Source organism: Schistocerca americana, chromosome 7 (assembly GCF_021461395.2).
Source record: "Schistocerca americana isolate TAMUIC-IGC-003095 chromosome 7, iqSchAmer2.1, whole genome shotgun sequence".
Taxonomy (NCBI): domain Eukaryota; kingdom Metazoa; phylum Arthropoda; class Insecta; order Orthoptera; family Acrididae; genus Schistocerca; species Schistocerca americana.
The window spans coordinates 390,320,378-390,339,667 of record NC_060125.1 but is presented as its reverse complement, the minus strand read 5'-3'; the positions used below and the strand labels follow the sequence as shown (position 1 = coordinate 390,339,667).

Here is a 19,290-nt window from a genome sequence, read left to right as displayed (position 1 = left end):
ATGTTACTTGTTGTAGGAATATGTGATACTTTTTTTAAAGTTGTAATGATTATACCGCATGTGATTAATGTATGCGAAGTGTGTGTGTGTGTGTGTGTGTGTGTGTGTGTGTGTGTGTGTATGAGCGCGTGTGCGCTCGTAAGCGTCTTTCCGTGAGTTTAGTAACGGTACGTAACTAAGTTATATCCATTTGCAACTTCCAAATGCTGGTAGCCACGTCATACATTGGTGGAGGGGCGATCAATTTAAAGGCACGTTTTCAAAGATGCCCTAAAGGTCGTCGATACACAGAGCAGTTAACACGTCTGTGAGCAGACGGAACAGCAGCATAAGGACGGTATTCGCCTTAAAGGTTCTTGCTGAATCTCTTAGTAACAAGTGAATAGAGGAAGTAAATGAGTGGTAAAGTAGTCGTTTGAGATGCAGTCACTAAGTTAAAGTGATTTATTTGTCGTTACTACAGTTGCGGGAAGACTACAGGTAGATTAGACAACATGCGGCACTGGCGGCCGTTCCCTAGCGCTCCTCCTCGTCGATGTCGGCGTCAGCGAGGGCGTCGAAGCCCTCAGCGGTGTTGCCGTCTCCGACGAGCAGCACTGTCGCCTCGTCTTCTCCGGACTCCCTGCCCAGCCTCGGAGTGAAGTCACCTGCGCATAGCGGAAACGGCGAAACTCACACACACGAAAGCATTTCTGGACCTACAGCTACGAGACACAGCCATAAAATTTCTATTATCAGCTTGAAAACGTAATGTTTCGTAATTAATTCTTGTATATTTGCAGGTAGATGTCTGTACCCTACACAAAAACACTATAGTGCCTGCATCACAGTAGCATAGCATAGCTCTAGAAGAGACAAATAAAAATGGCGCATTCCATTAAAAAAGTGGAAAATCGTGTGGTAAATCATTTTCTGCATCTGGATACGATCAACTCTCTAACAATCCTTACTGATTTGGTGGGGGTCTAAAGCCAGAATATACCACCACATGACATAGTGGGCAGGTGGAGCAGACACATTTTAATCAAATAAGACTGAAGAACGAACAGTGTGACAACCCATCTCTCTATGAATAACCAGATATCATAAGAGAAGTGAATGATCTGAAGCACTGTGAACTTTGATGTTCTACCTGCTAAATTCACAAGTCAAAATATTTCTTCACAAGCAGTACAATAGTTCTACTCACACATTACATATCGCCAACAGTGTATAATGATTGCAACTAACAAGTGGCAATGAAGGAATTTAGATTTAGTATCAGGGTTTTCCACAAGGATCAGTATTGGGCCCATTACTTTTCTCATTATATATTAATGATGTGTCAACTATAATCTACAATGAAAATATCACCTGCACACTGATGACCTTCACTTATAACTAAGTCCAAGTCTATCAAACTTGGGCACAGCCACCCGATTTAACTGTCATATCTGAGTGGGTGCAGTACATCAGTTGGAAACTTAACCCATCTAAAACACAAATAATCTTCATCGCTCACAAGTCTTATTACCACGCTGTTCAGAGAATCTCTTCCACCCTTAATCCTTAACAGCACAGAAGTAACCTTTACCTATTCTGCAAATAACTTGAGGTTATTCTGGACTGTCATTTAGACTGGATTGAGAACACAACTGTAGTCTGTACAAAAGTGTCAGTATCACTTCATTCACTACAGAAATATAAAAGAGTATTTCCTTTCGAGCTTAAAAAGAAGATCGCATAGTCACAAGTACAGCCCATACTTGACTAGGGGGATGCTATTCTCCAATGACTTTTCCAAAACTGGTTATGAATACTGATGAGGGATACATTTGCGACATACGCTATTTCGACCATTTCACTCCTGCCTATGAACTATTATCATGCTTGCGTGACGATAAATGTAGAGACTATCACACTCTGTATTTTCTCTGTCGTGTTCTCAATCAATGTAGTCCATCTTGTGTCTCTTCAACTCTTACACTACTATCTGAACAGCACAGTAGAAATACTTGTTCTCAACTAAGTAAAATCCTTTCTGTACCTTCACATAACACTGCCATATTTTCTAAATTACTTTCTCTGTCAAGAATCCAACTTTGGAACAATCTTCCTCAAAAATCAGTCAAATTAAATTCCTTCTGAACTTCAAAAGACAGAGACAGTTAATGGTCCGCCTCTTATCACAGTAGCCATCTCTCCCGTACACTTGTCTACAGCTCACTCTCTTCAATCCCCCTCCTCTACAACGTTTCCCTCTCTCATGTTGTCAGAGTTCTTTAACTTCTGTTCGTTCCTAAGAGCTATTGTCACTGTCATTTCAGTCTTCTCCTCATTCTTAATCCCTTCGCTTCTGGCCGCGAGAGGTGGCCGCTCGGTCTAGGGCGCCTTGTCACGGTCCGTGCACCTTCCCCCTTCGGAGGCTCGAGTCCTCCCTCGGACATGGGTGTGTGTGTTGTCCATAGCGTAAGTTAGATTACATCGTGTCTAGGCTTAGGGACCGATGACCTCTGCAGTTTGGTCCCATAAGACCTTACCACAAATTTCGAATTTTTCTTTCGCTTCTATAATACTGAACATGTATACAAATGTGCTAATGTAATGTGCGAGTATATCATTCTTAATGCCCTGTATTATTGTTATTATTATTATTATTAGTGTCAACTTATTTTCACATTTATTATTATTGTCAATTATTATTACCATTGTCATTGTCAATTATTATTATTTTACTCTTCTTCTTATTAAACCTGTGAATGTTTTTGTAGTATCTTTTGTATGTGTCGTTCCTGGTCAGATGTAAGAAAGGACCTTAAGGACCTAATATAGTCAGACTAAATATGCAATAACAAATAAAACCTACGTATCACAATCTAGGAGATAGTACAAAAAAGGAAAATCATTCATACATCCGTTTTGTTTTGGACACATAATGCAAAATTTTGAACACAAAAAGGTCGTCTTACGTTGGGTCCTGAGGCTGCTCATACCTACTCAAAATGCCAGGTGGAATGATGCATCAGTGGAAATGGTGCAGGTGTGTCAGGCCAATCCTGGTGACTGACTAAAGCCACCTAATCACTACAGAAAAGTGCCGGTTGTGTCACTACAACCTCAAGGCAGAGGAGCAAAGCAGACAGTGGAAACATGTGGTCTCACCACTGCCAGGAAATGTCTTTGTGACTGCGTTGGAGTGATATTAACACGTTATACCTGTAATGGGCAAAAAGTGTCAGAGGAGCATGCTGCCGAAATATGAGCAAATCATGGCAGGCTGTCAAGGCGGAGCATCGTGCGTGCAGTTTTCCCAGATGATGTGTCTGATCCACGACAACCTTTCATCTCATTCTGCACAGGACACAGTCACACATAAAACTTCTTTCAGTCTACAAAATCTTACCTTAATCCCCAAATTCTCTAACATGCAACCATGTAACATCTTTCCTCGGATGAAGAACCCGTCGTGCGTAAGGCGTTTCCTGAAGGACTGCAGGATTATTTTCGAGGTGAAACGTTTCCTGAACAGCTAAAATGAAACTTCTACAACCAAGGTCTCCTCCAGGTCATCCATTTCAGGGGGAAACATCAAGAACAAATGTATCATTGAGTTTCATGGTAGTAATTTACTTGTTTGACGCGAGAATTAAAACTTTATCCCTCCGTAAACCCCGGGTGTGTATAATATCTTATATATGGCATGTGAAAGAAAGGCTGCCTAATGTTGTGTCCGTAATGAAATTCTCATACCTACGAATGATCAAACTGACCCTGCCATTGACAACATAGGGATTTCCATAAAATGGAGTATTGGGTTGTGGTTTTATAGCAGTTTAACACCTCAAAAGAATCATTCTGATTGGGACGATACTTGAATAAATCACAATGGGATATTGTAACTTATGCTTCCTGTGAGAAGTTTCCTCAGAGGTTAGCATTATTTGTGATTCTACGTATTTCTTTGCAGTAAAAGGATGTCATTTTGCATTCTTCTGACTCCCAACACTCTTTCTCCACGTAGGCTACTCAGGAAATTTTATTCGTCTCGCCAGAGAGCATCTCCCACCCGCTCTGCCCGAGCTACGGGGTCTCTGCGACCTCTAGCACCATAAACCACCACTGCCACGCTCTGTTCTCTTTCAGGGCAATAAACATCCGCCCCCACAGAAGTGGCAAGATGCTTCCCATCCCCTCCTTAGATAATAGGGGCTTCTGCGGAAAGCGAGGACAATTCGCCCTTTTTGCCACTGCTCAGCCATAATTAACTGCCAGACATGTAGTACGACAAAAATTGATAGTATGTGGTGCTATCCAGTAACAGCCAGTGATATGGTTAATCTGTTTTTGCATGTTAAATATGATATAATATAAGTATAAATCTACAAGAATGTTAATTCTATACTGACAAAATCTTGCCGCCTTAGAAAAGCCACTGCACAGGGCATTGGTGAAAGACCACCCGTGTCTTGCCCTGTTCCATTTGGGCATGGAGTTTCTTAACGACCTCTAATTTCTCCTCCTAATTTCCGAGATCCATATGCGTGGTAGACAACAGAGACCACAAAGTTGTTGCACTGTCTGCCTGGAATATTGCTTCCCTAAATTTACTCAATAGAGTTTCAAAAGAAAAAATCGGTCTTTCTTCCACAGACTCTCACTGACTTTCCCTTCACATCACTGATACATTTTTATATCGACTAAATTCGCTCGTTATGGTCCTAGCTGAATGCTCCTGAATTTCACGTCTTCCTCCATGATCACTTAATGAAGGCTCCAAACAATGGAGCCATATTCTGTACATCACAGTAGAGGCGTGTATGCCGCTTCCTAAGTGATGCATCGCAGTTCTGCGGAATCTTTACAATAAATCTACGTCTTTCATTTATTTATTCTGTTTCATATCTCTTGAGGGTATCATCCCATGATAATCAAACTATGTGACAGGCTCCATTAGTTTGTTAGTAGTATTGTAAATGGTCACTATGATTAAGAAGTACGGAAAACGAAAATCATCTCTATTAAAATCAACATGGGTTCCACCAACAGAGATCTTGCGAAACTCAGCTCGCTCTGCTCCTCCAAAGGTTCACAGTGTTGTAAACATCGGCCCTTACGTAGGTGTCGTGTTCCTTCACTTCAGAAAGACGTTTGACACGACCCAGCACTGCAGTTTAATAATAATAATAATAATGATAATAATAATAATAATAATAATAATAAAAAGAAGGAATAAAGACGAAGCTTACCATAATTGCGACTTCGTTGCAGATAGAGAACTCAACATATCACTCTTAACGGATGTGCTAGGAAGGGCTCTCAACAACGGAAGGATATAAAAGTAGCTTAGGAGTCCGCAAGGAAGTGTGTTAGAGCCGTTCTGATTACAGTGTGTATAAATGATGCAGTAGAAAGGGTCGGATGCTCTTAAAGACTGTTCGCTAGTGATGTGGTTGTCCATAAGTAAGTACCAACGCCAAAAGACAATATCGATTTTCAAAATAACGTACAGAAGAGTGATGAATGGTGCAGACTCTGGCAGTTGACCCCGAAGGAAAATAAATGTAATATATTGCTCATACTTATAAAAAGAAATCCACTACTATACAGCTACACTACTGATGAGAAACTGCTGGCAACAGAGTCTACCGTACAATATCTGGGAGTGACTACCCACAGCGACCGCAAGTGAAATGACCACATAAAACAAATAGTAGGTGAATTAGATTTCAGACAGATTCATAAGACGAATCTTGAAGAAATGTAACTCATTCACGAAAGAAGTGGATTTCCAGCGCTTGTTCGACCGATTCTTGAGTATTGTTCATCAAGCTGGGACCTATACCGATTAGGTCTTACAGAAGAGATTGAGAAGATAGAACGAAGAGCGGCGCGTTTCGTCACGGGATCGTTTAATCCACGTGAAAGCGCTACAGAGATGCTCGACAAACTCCAGTAGCAGACACTACAAGACAGGCGTTGTGCATCAGGAGGGGTTCACTATTGATATTTCGAGAGAGCCCTTTAAGGGAAGAGTCCGGAAACATAATAATTCCTCCCACATACATCTCACGAAATGACCAGAGGACAAAGTTCGAAAAATTATAGCTTATACAGAGGCTAATCGACAATGACTCTTCCCAAGCTTCATTCGCGATTGGAACAGAGAGGGAGGGATCGGTTAGTAGTACCTCAAGTACCCCCCGCCACACACCTTCAGGTGGCTTGCGGGTGTAGATGTAGATACTGTTAAGTTATTTTTAGTGTTTATGGAAATTATCTGGTCGTTTTCTACATTTAAAGGAAACAGTAGTTAAACACCATTTGGAAGTACCAATTGCGTCTTATTGCTTTTCCTTGAGATCATCAGGCGACGGTATTCTCCAGAAGACAACAGCATCGCCAGCGAACAATGACAGAGTGTAATGATTAAGGTGATAAGTGATTTATGTTTACAGGCTGTCTGAAATGTTCAGCGTCAAAGTTATACGGACTATAGAGTTTCATAAACTGAGTCCTTTGATATTAAGCACGAATGGTAGCAAACAAATGTATATACTTTTTTACATAAACAATTTCTAACTGATAGCCCAAACTGATTATCACAATTTCACGTGTGGGAAGCGGATCTCACCTGGGAACTGTATTACGAAATTAAGAAAATGGGACCTGGATAAACTAAACGTGCTAGAGGTTGCTGAGAGTTTTTCAAAACGAGCATTAGGCAAAGATTGTCTGAAACAGGGGTAAGGAACATGACAGAAGACGAAAATTTACCCTTCAGAAATAGTGAAGGCAGCAGAGGATCAAAGTCCAGTACGAAACCTTGGATACAGCACGTATATCGGATCTAACTGACGGAAAGAGAAAATGTAAATAAGCAAGCAGCCAAAAGCAAATACAGACGTCTGCAAATGATATTCACGGGGACTGCAATAATGGCTGGACGAGAAATGCAAGAATGTAGAAGCATGCATGACTACGGGAAAGATAGAAGCAGCATATAGGAAAATTTATGAAAACTATGGAGAAAAGACAAGCACCTGTATGAATATTAAGAGCTCAAATGACAAGTCCGTACTAAGAAAAGAAGAGAAGGATAAGAGGTGGAAGGAGTACATGCAGGGAAGTAAACTTGAAGACCATATTATATAAAGGCAAGAAAAAGTAGATGAAGATGGGAGTTATGATACTACGAGATGAATGAATGAATACAGAGTTTTGAAAGACCTGAGTCGAAGTAACGCCTCCTTCAGAATTATTGACATCCGTGGGACAACCAGTTCTGAGAAAACTATTACGCCTTGTGGGCGTGATATACCGGACGAGCGAAATAACCTCAGAGTTCAAGAAGAATGTAACAAGTCTTATCAAAAAAGGCAAGTGCAGACAGGTGTGGATAATCCCAAATCATCAGAGTAATTAGTTATGGTGGCAAGATAATGACGAAAATTACGGAAGAATGGAACAAAAGGTAGAATTCGACTTCAGGGAACATCAATTTGGGCGCAGGAGAAATGTAGGAACACGCAATACTGACTCTTTTATTTATGCGAGAAAACAAGTTGAAGAAAGGCAAACCTAAGTTTATAGCGTTTTTGGCTATATAGAAAACTTTTGAAAATATCGACTGGAATACGCTCTTCGAAATTCTGGACGTATCAGGAGTAAAGTACAGAGAGCGAAAAATTATCTTCAATTTTGGACAGAAGACAGACTGCAGTTATAAGAGTCTAAGTTCTTGAAAGGGAAGCAGCGGTTCAGATGGGGAGAGACACAGTTGTAGCTTCTCCCCTGTGTTAGTTAGCCAGTGCAACGAGCAAGCAGTAAAGGAAACCAAGAAGAAATTTGAAAAGGGTACTACAGTTCGCCCGTTCAGATTTTTTCTTTGGTTTTCTGAGTTGCTTTTTCCCCATAAGAGGAAGAGAAACACACAACAGTAAAACAATAGAACAAGTAAATTCGTTTAAGTATCTCGGGACAGAAATATCAATATATAAAGCAAGTTCAGGTGAGATTCAAAATAGAAGGAAATATAACGCTATAAATAGTTGTAGAAGTGATAAAACCATGACGAAGGAAATAACACTGACTGTTCTTATGTATGGCAGTGAAAACTGGATCCTAAGAAAAGGAGATGGACGAAGAATTGAAGCAGCTGAGGTTCCTGGGATCACTTTTTAGATTAATGCTAAGAGACAGTGTGTTGAGTGAAGATATAAGACAATATGGTTCAAATGGTAGAAATGGCTCTGAGCACTATGGGACTCAACATCTTAGGTCATAAGTCCCCTAGAACTTAGAACTACTTAAACCTAACTAACCTAAGGACATCACACACACCCATGCCCGAGGCAGGATTCGAACCTGCGACCGTAGCAGTCGCGTGGTTCCGGACTGCGCGCCTAGAACTGCGAGACCACCGCAGCCGGCAATATGACAGTAACTAGATGTAAAAACAACAATGACAGATGAGATTAGGCACGAACACCCAAAAAACATATGACCACGTCAAAAGGATTCCTCCTGAGCGTTTGCCATGGCAAGCGTTACATTTCAACCAAATTTGAAAACGACCATCGGAGAAAAAGTTTTGTTAAATTAATTTTCTTTCTTAACAGGCTAACAGCCACCCCTTGAGGTGGGAGAAAAAGAAGAATATATTGAAGTTCAGTACGTGAAGATAACATTACAAAATAATGTAATACCTTTTTCTTTTTCCTGCACTTTCTTTTTCCCTGCGTTCTGTTTTATTTGCGTGATTCATTGGAAGGCTAATTTTAAGGTGAATTTTGTAAATATAATCCTGTGTGCAACTATGTTTCTGCATACGTTATCCCTTTGTCATGAATGTAATTGCTAGTTTTCATTTGTTCTGATGATGTATGTTCCAACATTTACTAAGATAATGTTAAAATTCATTTTTCAGGAACAGAATAATACTAAGTTGCAGTTTTGTATGAAACTGTAACTCGATGTACTCAGAAGTTTTGAAAGTATGATGTGAAGCGAGATGTGTAGAATGGTATAGAAACACAGGGTGATTCAAAAAGAATACCACAACTTTAAAAATGTGTATTTAATTAAAGAAACATAATATAACCTTCTGTTATACATCATTACAAAGAGTATTTAAAAAGGTTTTTTTTCACTCAAAAACAAGTTCAGAGATGTTCAATATGGCCCCCTCCAGACACATGAGCAATATCAATCCGATACTCCAACTCGTTCCACACTCTCTGTAGCATATCAGGCGTAACAGTTTGGATAGCTGCTGTTATTTCTCGTTTCAAATCATCATTGGTGGCTGGGAGAGTGGCCAAAACACCATATCCTTAACATACCCCCCATAAGAAAAAATCGCAGGGGGTAAGATCAGGGCTTCTTGGAGGCCAGTGATGAAGTGCTCTGTCACGGGCTGCCTGGCGGCCGATCCATCGCCTCGAGTAGTTGACGTTCAGGTACTAACCTTTTTCATAGGACTCTCCATACAGTTGATTGTGGAATTTGCAGCTCTCTGCTAGCTCTGCGAGTCGATTTTCCTGGGCTGCGAACAAACGCTTGCTGGATGCGTGCTACATTTTCATCACTCGTTCTCGGCTGTCCAGAACTTTTCCCTTTGCACAAACACCCATTCTCTGTAAACTGTTTATACCAACGTTTAATACACCACCTATCAGGAGGTTTAACACCATACTTCGTTCGAAATGCACGCTGAACAACTGTTGTCGATTCACTTCTGCCGTACTCAATAACACAAAAAGCTTTCTGTTGAGCGGTCGCCATCTTAGCATCAACTGACGCTGACGCCTAGTCAACAGCGCCTCAAGCGAACAAATGTACAACTAAATGAAACTTTTTAGCTCCCTTAATTCGCCGACAGATAGTGCTTAGCTCTACCTTTTGTCGTTGCAGAGTTTTAAATTCCTAAAGTTGTGGTATTCTTTTTGAATCACCCTGTACAATCGATCGGTCGAAGGAGAAAGCAACAACAAAGAGTCAGGAGTGAAAAAAGAAGGTGATGTCGCGGCGCCTGAGCGCTAGTGGTTGATGTAAGATAAATCTTTGAACAGCGATACGCTCTGTGGTTTCGGTGTGTAACGCAGAAAAGGAATTAACTACACGTATCATGCTGCATTTTAGTCGGAACTGCTACTCGGCTCATTAATCTTAAAAAGTATGATCTGCAGATCACAATGCTGCGTGACAGCTGTTAAGTGCACGGTTTTGATTGTAGACAGCTAGGACTGTTTAGTCCATACCGCAGACGGTAAAACTAAACAGAAACACTGTAAAGCACTTCCTTGTCTTGAACTGATATTAAGTACTTAGTCTTGAAAGTACGGTGTTCCGATGGCCGTGCGACTAATGTGAGCTTGCGGTGACTACTCTTCAAAGTGCAGAATGTTTGATGCTTATCGCGGACTGTTAACTCAAAATGCAAATGATTATAAAAATGTCCATTCCTATTTCGGATGGTTATACTGTGAAATGTGCCGAGCCACGGTCTTAAATCTGAAACTGTGACTAGTAACGGCTACCAAATGTTATGACGTCGGAATACGTATTAACTGAATGAAGCGTGTCTTACTTTGGTCGCTGCATATAGACGCGCTAAATGAGATAACTGTACAACCATCGCGCATTCCTGCTACTTTCACAACGGCGGCTACGGCCAAGAGAACAAGTAGACGGCGATAATTACTGGACTGCACGCTCAAGGATTATGGACCAACGACGCGGACGTCGTCGGCTTGTGGACAGCACTAGCTAATCCGCGACTGACTTTGAAAAACACTGACAAAAGGCTCAATTCTCACGAACTGTGCCTCTAAATAACGTTGCAAGGACTTTTTTTAAAAAAACATCTGTAGTCACTGCTTTTACGTAAGAGCAAATTACAATACTGAACTGCATTTTATTTCTTTTCAGTACCATTCAGAATTATAATTAAAAGTTGATTCGTTCACTAAACCATTTTTTACTATAGGCGCTATAATTCTGGAAACTCATTGATATTCGACACTGTCTATATTATTGCTAATTACTCCTATTATTACTAATGAGGCCAAAGTTATCCGTCCTTTCTTTTTTGATTCACTTTCAATCGCTCGTTTGTGTAATTTGTGTTTATCTCCATTTGCATATTTTAATGTTTTTGCTTATTCTCTTGTGGACTACTGTCCTGTGTCGATCAAATACGCGTTCTGAACGATACCATCGTTACGTCAGCAGACAGTGGCCCACCACTTGTCCAGTGTGTTTGCTGGAACATTTTAATTTTTGCAGATGCGTGAATACATATTTTGATAAGGTATTGAAAGTCATACCTGCATATGTGAGCGTAATATTCAGCTAATCCCATTGCGCTAATCCCATTGCGCACAGTTTGAGTCGTAACACGAAATCCTGTAGCTGCACGAAAAGCATTATTCAACATGGTGGGGTTGCCGTCAGGGTTCCTCTGAGCCATAATCCGTAGGTAGCGGTCATCCACTGCAATAGTAGCCCTTGGACGACCTGAGCGAGGGAATCATCGACAGGTTCTGTCTCTCTGTATGTCCTCCATCTCCGAATAACATCGCTTTGGCTCACTCCGACACGCCTGGACCCTTCCGTTGTTGAGAGCCCTTCCTGGCACAAAGTAACAATGCGGACGCGATCGAACCGCGGTGTTGACTGTCTAGGCATGGTTGAACTACAGACAACACGAGCCGTGTACCTCCTTCCTGGTAGAACGACTGGAACTGATTGGCTGTAGGACCCCTCCGTCTGATAGGCGCTGCTAATGCATAACTGTTTACAACTCTGTGCAGGTTTAATAACATCTATGAACAGTCAAGCGGACTGTGTCTGTGATACAATATCCACAGTCAACGTCTATCTTCAGGAGTTCTGGGAACCGAAGTCATGCAAAATGTTTTTGATGTATGTAGATTAGGAAATGAGATATCAAAAGTAGTCGATGGATTTTGATGTTTGTGCAGTAAAATAACTGATGATAGCGAAGTTATAAAATGTAGACTGACAATAGTAAGAAAATCGTTCTGAAAAAGAGAAATTTGTTAACTTCTAATATAAGTTTGAATTTTAGGAATTTGTTTTGAAAGTAGTCTTGTATGGGCGTAAAACGTGGTTGATAAGCAGTTCGAATACTAAGAAAATAGAAGCTTTTGAACGTGATACCAAGCAAGTATCCGCCTACGTGACTAAATGGTCAACAAGTCTGACTGCTATGGAGAGGACACATTTTTCCTGTGTGAGAGGATTATTAAGGGGTGCACTGAGACTCATGACGCTGTTTGAGGAGCAACGTGAGTGATAGGTAGCGGCTCTAAGGCTGGAAAACTGTCAACGGCCGGGAGAGCTGACCCCATAACCACATATACTGCATTGGAATGACTCCGTTAACTGAGGGTGACACGGCGGGTGGTCGGTACTGAATGGCCCGTCAGGGCGTTTACCCAATAATGTTGACATAATGTTTCAATAACTATTGAGATGTTGTTGAAGCGAATTGGGAAAAAAAGAAATTTTTGGTACATCTTGACTTTAGCAAGGTACTGGCTAATAGCAAGTATTCTGCGGTATCAAGGAATCTTAAGTTCGGTAGTAGAACGAAACGTGTAGACGGAAACCACCTCTCGAATCCAGTAAGCAGATCATGTGAATGTAGGTTGCAGAAGAGTCTTGTAGAAGATGTACCGCCGGCCGCCGGCCGCTGTGGCCAAGTGGTTCTAGGCGCTTCAGCCCGGAACCGCGCTGCTGCTACGGTCGCAGGTTCGAATCCTGCCTCGGGCATGGATGTGAGTGATGTCCTTAGGTTAGTTTACCTGATTCCCACAACAGGTCGAACGAAGAGTGCATCCACACTGAGGGTATCACTATTTGCCGTCAAGGTGCATATATTTATATGTGTGGTGTCTGTTCTTTCGAACATGTGCGATAGAACAGGCACCATTCATGATTCTGCAGCCATTTGTATAAGAGAGGCGTTCAGCAGGTAATACAACACATTTTTCTTCTTATTATTAAGTATTCCCATACACCGCATTATTCCCCATTCCTTTCGTTACAAAACCCTGTTTTTCAACAGAATCTCTGCTCAGTGCGGTGGCCTTACGCCACTTTACTGGGAGGGCGTGTGTGTCCGCACAGTACAGTCCGCTGGTCGACGTCGGAGCCAGCGTCTTGCTGCATCAATAACCTGCCCTCATCCAAGTACTACTTTCCACAGAGTGCATCCTTCATGGGATCAGAAAGATGGAAGTCGGAAGACGCGAGATCCGAGCTGTAGGGTGTACGAGGAAGAACAGACCAATGAAGTTTTGTGAACTCCTATCGAGTGCACAGAGTTGTGCGGGTCCTGTTGAGCAGCGAGTTGTTTGATTGCGATCCATCGATCATCAGCAATGCAGGAGTCACAGCTGTGCGGCACGCGGAAAATCGGACAACTTCTAGGGACATTATTGCGATGAGGACGGACGTCTCGGCCAACGACTAACCGTGCTTCTGTTCAGCCAGATCTCCATAGACATTGATATCTGCGATGCTCTTATTTTGTGCCAAAAGAAACTCAATGACAGCTCTCTGCTTGGAACGTACCTCCATTACAGACGTCATCTATCGGAACGTCACGATACTACAGAGGCTGAAGCAGGAATGTTTCACGATGTCCCACAACAAATTAAACATTTTTCTCAATCAAAATTGATCGAGAAAAAAATGTTGCATTATTTGTTGACGGCCCCTCTTACGTAGCGTGCATGATCGGAAACATGTGGACCGCGGGTTTTGCGGAGACGGCAGAGGGAGCGACTGCACGCGCTGCTGCTGGTGACCTCGCAGCGCCCATTTGCCGGCAGTGGGCGGAGGGCGAGTTAGCGGCGGCCGGCATCTGCGCCTCATCGGCGGCGGTCAGCTCTCATTCTCTCCCTGCCAGACTCGTCAGCAGCAGCTGACGAGATTAACGGCTGCCGCGCGACGAGTGCAGCTGCGGCCCGGCGCACCACTTGTAAAAGCTGCAACCCGGCTCGCTAGGTAGCACCTCAGTGGGGAATCTGATCCAGACCTCGTGAGCCTTCTTTACTCTCCAGTCAACTCGATCTGCCCTGCGTACTTCCCTGCGAGAGAAACTGTGATTTATGGGATACGCGTTTCAGCAAACGTCTGCTTCCGCTCCTATTTAAGAAAGACCAAGCAGAAAATAAAACTAAGCATTTCATATAATGCACAGAGGGACACCCCAATCATGAAAAGTGTTCCACAGGAATCGTTAAGGAGGCCATTTCTGTTTTTCTCTGGATTGGTGATATTGATAAGTGCAATCAGCGTACACAGCGCCCGTACCGTTAGCCAGAGGGCTTACCTCATAAGTACACACTGACGTGACAAGCCATGGGATACCTTCTAATATCGCGTCGGACCTCATTTTGCTCGGCGTACCGCAGTATCTAGACGTGACATGGAGTCAACAAGTCGTTGGAAGTCCCCTGCAGAAATACTGCCTCTATAGCTGTCCATGATTCCGAAACTGCGCCAGTGCAGGATTTTGTGCACGAACTGACATCTCGTTTATGTCCAATAAATGTTCAATGTGACTCATGTCGCTCGAATTGTCCAGAATGTTCTTCAAACCAATTGCGAACAATTGTTTCACAGTGACATGGCGCATTGTCATCCATAAAAATTACGTCGATGTTTGGCACCATGAAGTCCATGAATGGGTGCAAATGGTGTGCAAGTAGCCGAACACAGCCACTTCCAGTCAATGATGGGTTCAGTTGGACCAGAGAACCCAATTCCTTCCCTGTAAACACAGCCCACACAATTATTGAGCCACTAGCAGTTTGCGCAGTGCCTTGTCGTCAACTTGGGTTCATGGCTTCTTAGGGTCTGAGCCACACTTGAACCCTTCCATCAGCTCTTACCAATTGAAGCAGGGATTCATTTGACCAAGCCAAGGTTTTCCCGTCTTGTAGAGTCCAACCAATATGGTCACGGACCCAGGAGAATCGTTCCACTCGGTGTCGAGGTGTTAGCAACGGCACTCGTGTCGATCGTCTGCTGCCACTGCCCATGGACGCCAAATTTCGTCGCATTGTCCTAACGGATACGTTCGAAGAACGTCCCACATTGATTTCTGCAGTTACTTCACGCAGTGTTGCTTCTCTGTAAGCACTGACAACTTTACGCAAACAACGCTGCTCTCAGTCGTTAAGTGAAGGCCGTCGGCCACTGTGTTGTGCGTTATGAGGGGTAATGCCTGACATTTGGTATTCAGGTACCTACTTGACGCTGTCGACCTCGAAACATTGAATTCCAAAATGGCTCTGAGCACTATGGGACTCAACATCTTAGGTCATAAGTCCCCTAGAACTTAGAACAACTTAAACCTAACTAACCTAAGGACATCACACACACCCATGCCCGAGGCAGGATTCGAACCCGCGACCGTAGCAGTCACGCGGTTCCGGACTGCAGCGCCAGAACCGCACGGCCACCGCGGCCGGCACCCATTGAATTCCTTAACGATTTCCGAAATGTAATCTAAAAGTCTGTTAATTCCCGTCGAATGGCCTTAATCACTCCGAACAGCCTTTCTCATGAATCATCTGAGTACAAATGACAACTCCGCCAACGCACTGCCCTCTTTTACCTTGTGTACGTGGTTGAAATGGCTCTGAGCACTATGGGACTTAACTGCTGTGGTCATCAGTCCCATAGAACTTAGAACTACTTAAACCTAACTAACCTAAGGACATCACACACATCCACGCCCTAGGCAGGATTCGAACCTGCGACCGTAGCGGTCACGCGGCTCCAGACTGTAGCGTCTAGAACCGCCCGGCCACTCTTGCCGGCTCCTTGCGTACGTGATACTATCGCCATCTGTATATGTGCATATCGCTACCCATAACTTTTTGTCACCTCAGTGTAATTATTAAAACTGCTTCTTTCTCTTGGCAGAGGTTTGAAGCGGGAGTCATGGGAGGGGAGCCGATGGACAGCAGGTTCGTGAGAGCAACGCTGGCTGCCGGTGTAATGGGCGTGTGAGCGAAGGAGCAGTAAGCCTTGGCAGATCGTGACGAGTAAGGGCGTGCCCAGACGGGAGCAGCTAGTGGTTGCTGCAACGCTTCACATGGGTTGTGTAGCAGAATTGGGTTTCTGCGGGGCAGTGTGTGTCGTCTCACGGAATTGTTTGCAGCACTAAGTACCTGCGAGCTGCTCTGCTGGTCACTACCCTTCCTGGTGAGCCGCTTTGTTTTAATATTACTGTTTGGACGTTGCTCTTCCTTTTTCACCATTAGTGGTTAGCGTTAAAGCTCCTATAGCCACTGTCTACTGTTTTCCTACAACACATCGGCATAATTGTTGTCTGGTTTGCTCGCCTTCTCAGTCCTCTCCAGCGCCTCACTTTGTACGGAGCTTCAAGCCGGCTATTTGGTTGTGGGGTGTTTTAACTCTGGAACTTCCGTCCTGGACATGGGGGGGAGGGGGCTAGAAAATAAAGTGCTCGCCATTTCAGTGTGGGTTATCGTAACCTTACTATCAATTTTAGCTCTGAAAATTTATTTTCTCTCTTTAAGGACTGCTCTGTACAAGCCCACTATTTTCAGTTCAAAAAATGGTTCAAAAGGCTCTGAGCACTACGCGACTTAACTTCGGAGGTCGTCAGTCGCCTAGAATTTAGAACTAATTAAACCTAACTAACCTAAGGACATCACACACATCCATGCCCGAGGCAGGATTCGAACCTGCGACCGTAGCGGTCGCTCGGCTCAAGACTGTAGCGCCCAGAACCGCACGGCCACTCCGGCCGGCACTATTTTCAGTTGTATACATTAATTTGAAGGTATGAGTCTCCCTTGGACATTGCTTAAGCATGAGAAGTTGTTTTTCAATTCGCTTTTATAGGAACCTCAAGATAATTTTTCGCCCTTTGAAGGTGGTTCGGAATAATTTTTACTCTGCTTTTGGAAAGGATTTTTATGTCTCTTTTAAAAGGTTAGTCTGTCTGAACAGAGCTCTTTGTAATCAATAGTTTCAATCCACCTTTAATGGCTCTCTTTTGCTCTTGTTGTAGGTTGTTTTAAGATTAAGTATATGCCCTGAATGCTGCCACCTTCGGCCATACAGATTTAGACTTTCTGTGGTTTTCCTAAGTCGTTTAAGCTAAATGGGGAGGTGGATCCTGTGAATAGAAGCTGCCCTTTCCAGGACCGGTTTTGTATCGCATGATGCACTTAGCACTGATGAACTGTGATGCCACTATGCAGCAGTACACTGATGAGCCAAAACATTATGGCCACCTGCTTAATAGCAGGTAGTCACTGATTCCGCGTATCAGGAATCCGACACTTTGTCGGTAGGTTTGTGTAGGTATATCGCTTTAGATGTCTACGTACAGGTAATGTAATTCGGGTAAATAACGGGCCGTTGATTTGCGTACGCGGTGATGGCGCCCGTTAGCGACCCAGATGTGTTCCGCATGATTTACATCAGGCGAATTTGGTCGCCGACACATCAACGTGAGTTGACCATAACGCTCCTCAAACCACTGTAGCAAAGTTCTGGCTGCGAGACACAGACAATTATACTGCTGAAAGATGACCTCGCCGTCGCTGAAGACATGAAGCATGAAGAGATGCAGGTGATTCGCACTGTCAGCGTGTCTTAGATTACTACAACAGGTCCCATGCAAGTGGAGGAGGAGGTCTTCCATAGCATAATACTGCTCCCACCAGCCTGCGTCCGTGGCGCTCTGCACCTTTCGAGCCGCCGTTCATCTTGATGACGGCGTTCGTGGAGACGACCATCGACATAGTGTAGCAAAAAATGTGATTCACCTGAAAAGCCGACACTTTTTCATTGATTGACTGCCGAATCCCGATGGTTCCGTGCCCACTCCAATCGTAACTGACGATACCGTTGGGTCAACATGTGAACACATAGGAGTGGTCTGCTGCGGAGCTCTATATTCAACAATGGACGCCGCGCGGGATTAGCCGAGCGTTCTAGGGCGCTGCAGTCATGGACTGTGCGGCTGGTCCCGGTGGAGGTTCGAGTCCTACCTCGGGCATGGGTGTGTGTGTTCGTCCTTAGGATAATTTAGGTTAAATAGTGTGTAAGCTTAGGGACTAATGACCTTAGCAGTTAAGTCCCATAAGATTTCACACATATTTGAACATTTGAACATTGTACGATGAACGGTGTCCTCCTAAAGACTTTTGCGTGTATCAGTATTGTGCTCTTTCGGCAGAGATTCCACAGATCATCATCTATCCTACTTGAGCAGACAAGCCTCCGAACATTACGTTCTATGAAGAATCGTGGACGTCCAACCATTCAGAGCCTAGTGGTAGTTTCACCGTCATTCTCTCTCTTTCGGTAGCCGCTCACGACAGCAGCACCTGAAAATTCGACCAGAGTCGCCGTTTTCGAGATACTCATTCATAGGCTCTGTGTAATAATAATCTACCCTTTGTCAAAGTCGTTTGTCTCAATGGATTTCCCCAATTGCAGCCAATATCCTCGCTAGGGTGATCCCCAGCCCGTGTCTGCTCCGCTTACATAATTTTGTTACTACGCAACGCCACCGGGCGGCATCCAACGTTGCGGTGGGCAGTGGTCATAACGTTCTGGGTAATCAGTGTATGTACTCCTAACTTTTTTAAACATGTTACGTTTCGGTAATATTCATTGTACATTCGGTTTTTTATTCCCCTCTAAAGTATTAGTTTAAAATGAAAAGCTAGGATAATGTGCTATATGTGTTTCCTGAGAGATGTGACAAAGGCTTTTAAGTGGGAGAAAATCCTGTAATTAATTGTGTTTGGAAAATCTTTTCGATGTTGAGTTTACGAGCCACGACACAGCAACACAACTCCGTGATTGAGTACTTGGAAAGAGGATTCAGGAGTGTTTGAGGCGAGAAAACAATTAGCTGGACAGCGCATAGTCTACAGACGATGATGGCGTGCCAAAAGAAATCATTATTAAAACTTTGTACATGTCAATCATTGTTTTGGGACCGTTCCTGACTGACGTGTTTTCCTTATTGCGCCAGGCTGGAATAATTTAACTTAATCTTGATTGATTTTGAACTGAAGTGCACAATAGTTCTTTTCAAGAAGTTTCAGTCACCACCTTTCTCCTCAATACGAACATGTTTTTTGATGCCAGCCTACGCGGGAAGAAATCATAATAAAATAAGGGGAATCAGAGCTCGTACGGAAAGATTGAAGTGTTCATTTTTCTTGCGCGCTGTTGGAGCGTCGGACGTTAGTGAAATAATTTCAAGGTGGTAAGCTG

General features: G+C 43.4%; 1 protein-coding gene across 1 annotated transcript in view; it reads right to left on the bottom strand.

Moving 5' to 3' along the window:
• Positions 1–411: 411 nt before the first annotated feature.
• The window catches only part of LOC124622963, a 150,738-nt gene continuing 131,859 nt past the window's right edge, over positions 412–19,290 (bottom strand). Inside the window, exon 5 of the mRNA XM_047148753.1 lies at positions 412–647. Within this exon, the coding sequence (XP_047004709.1) occupies positions 517–647 (131 nt within the window). The 3' untranslated portion in view covers positions 412–516. The remainder of the gene's footprint in view (positions 648–19,290) is intronic.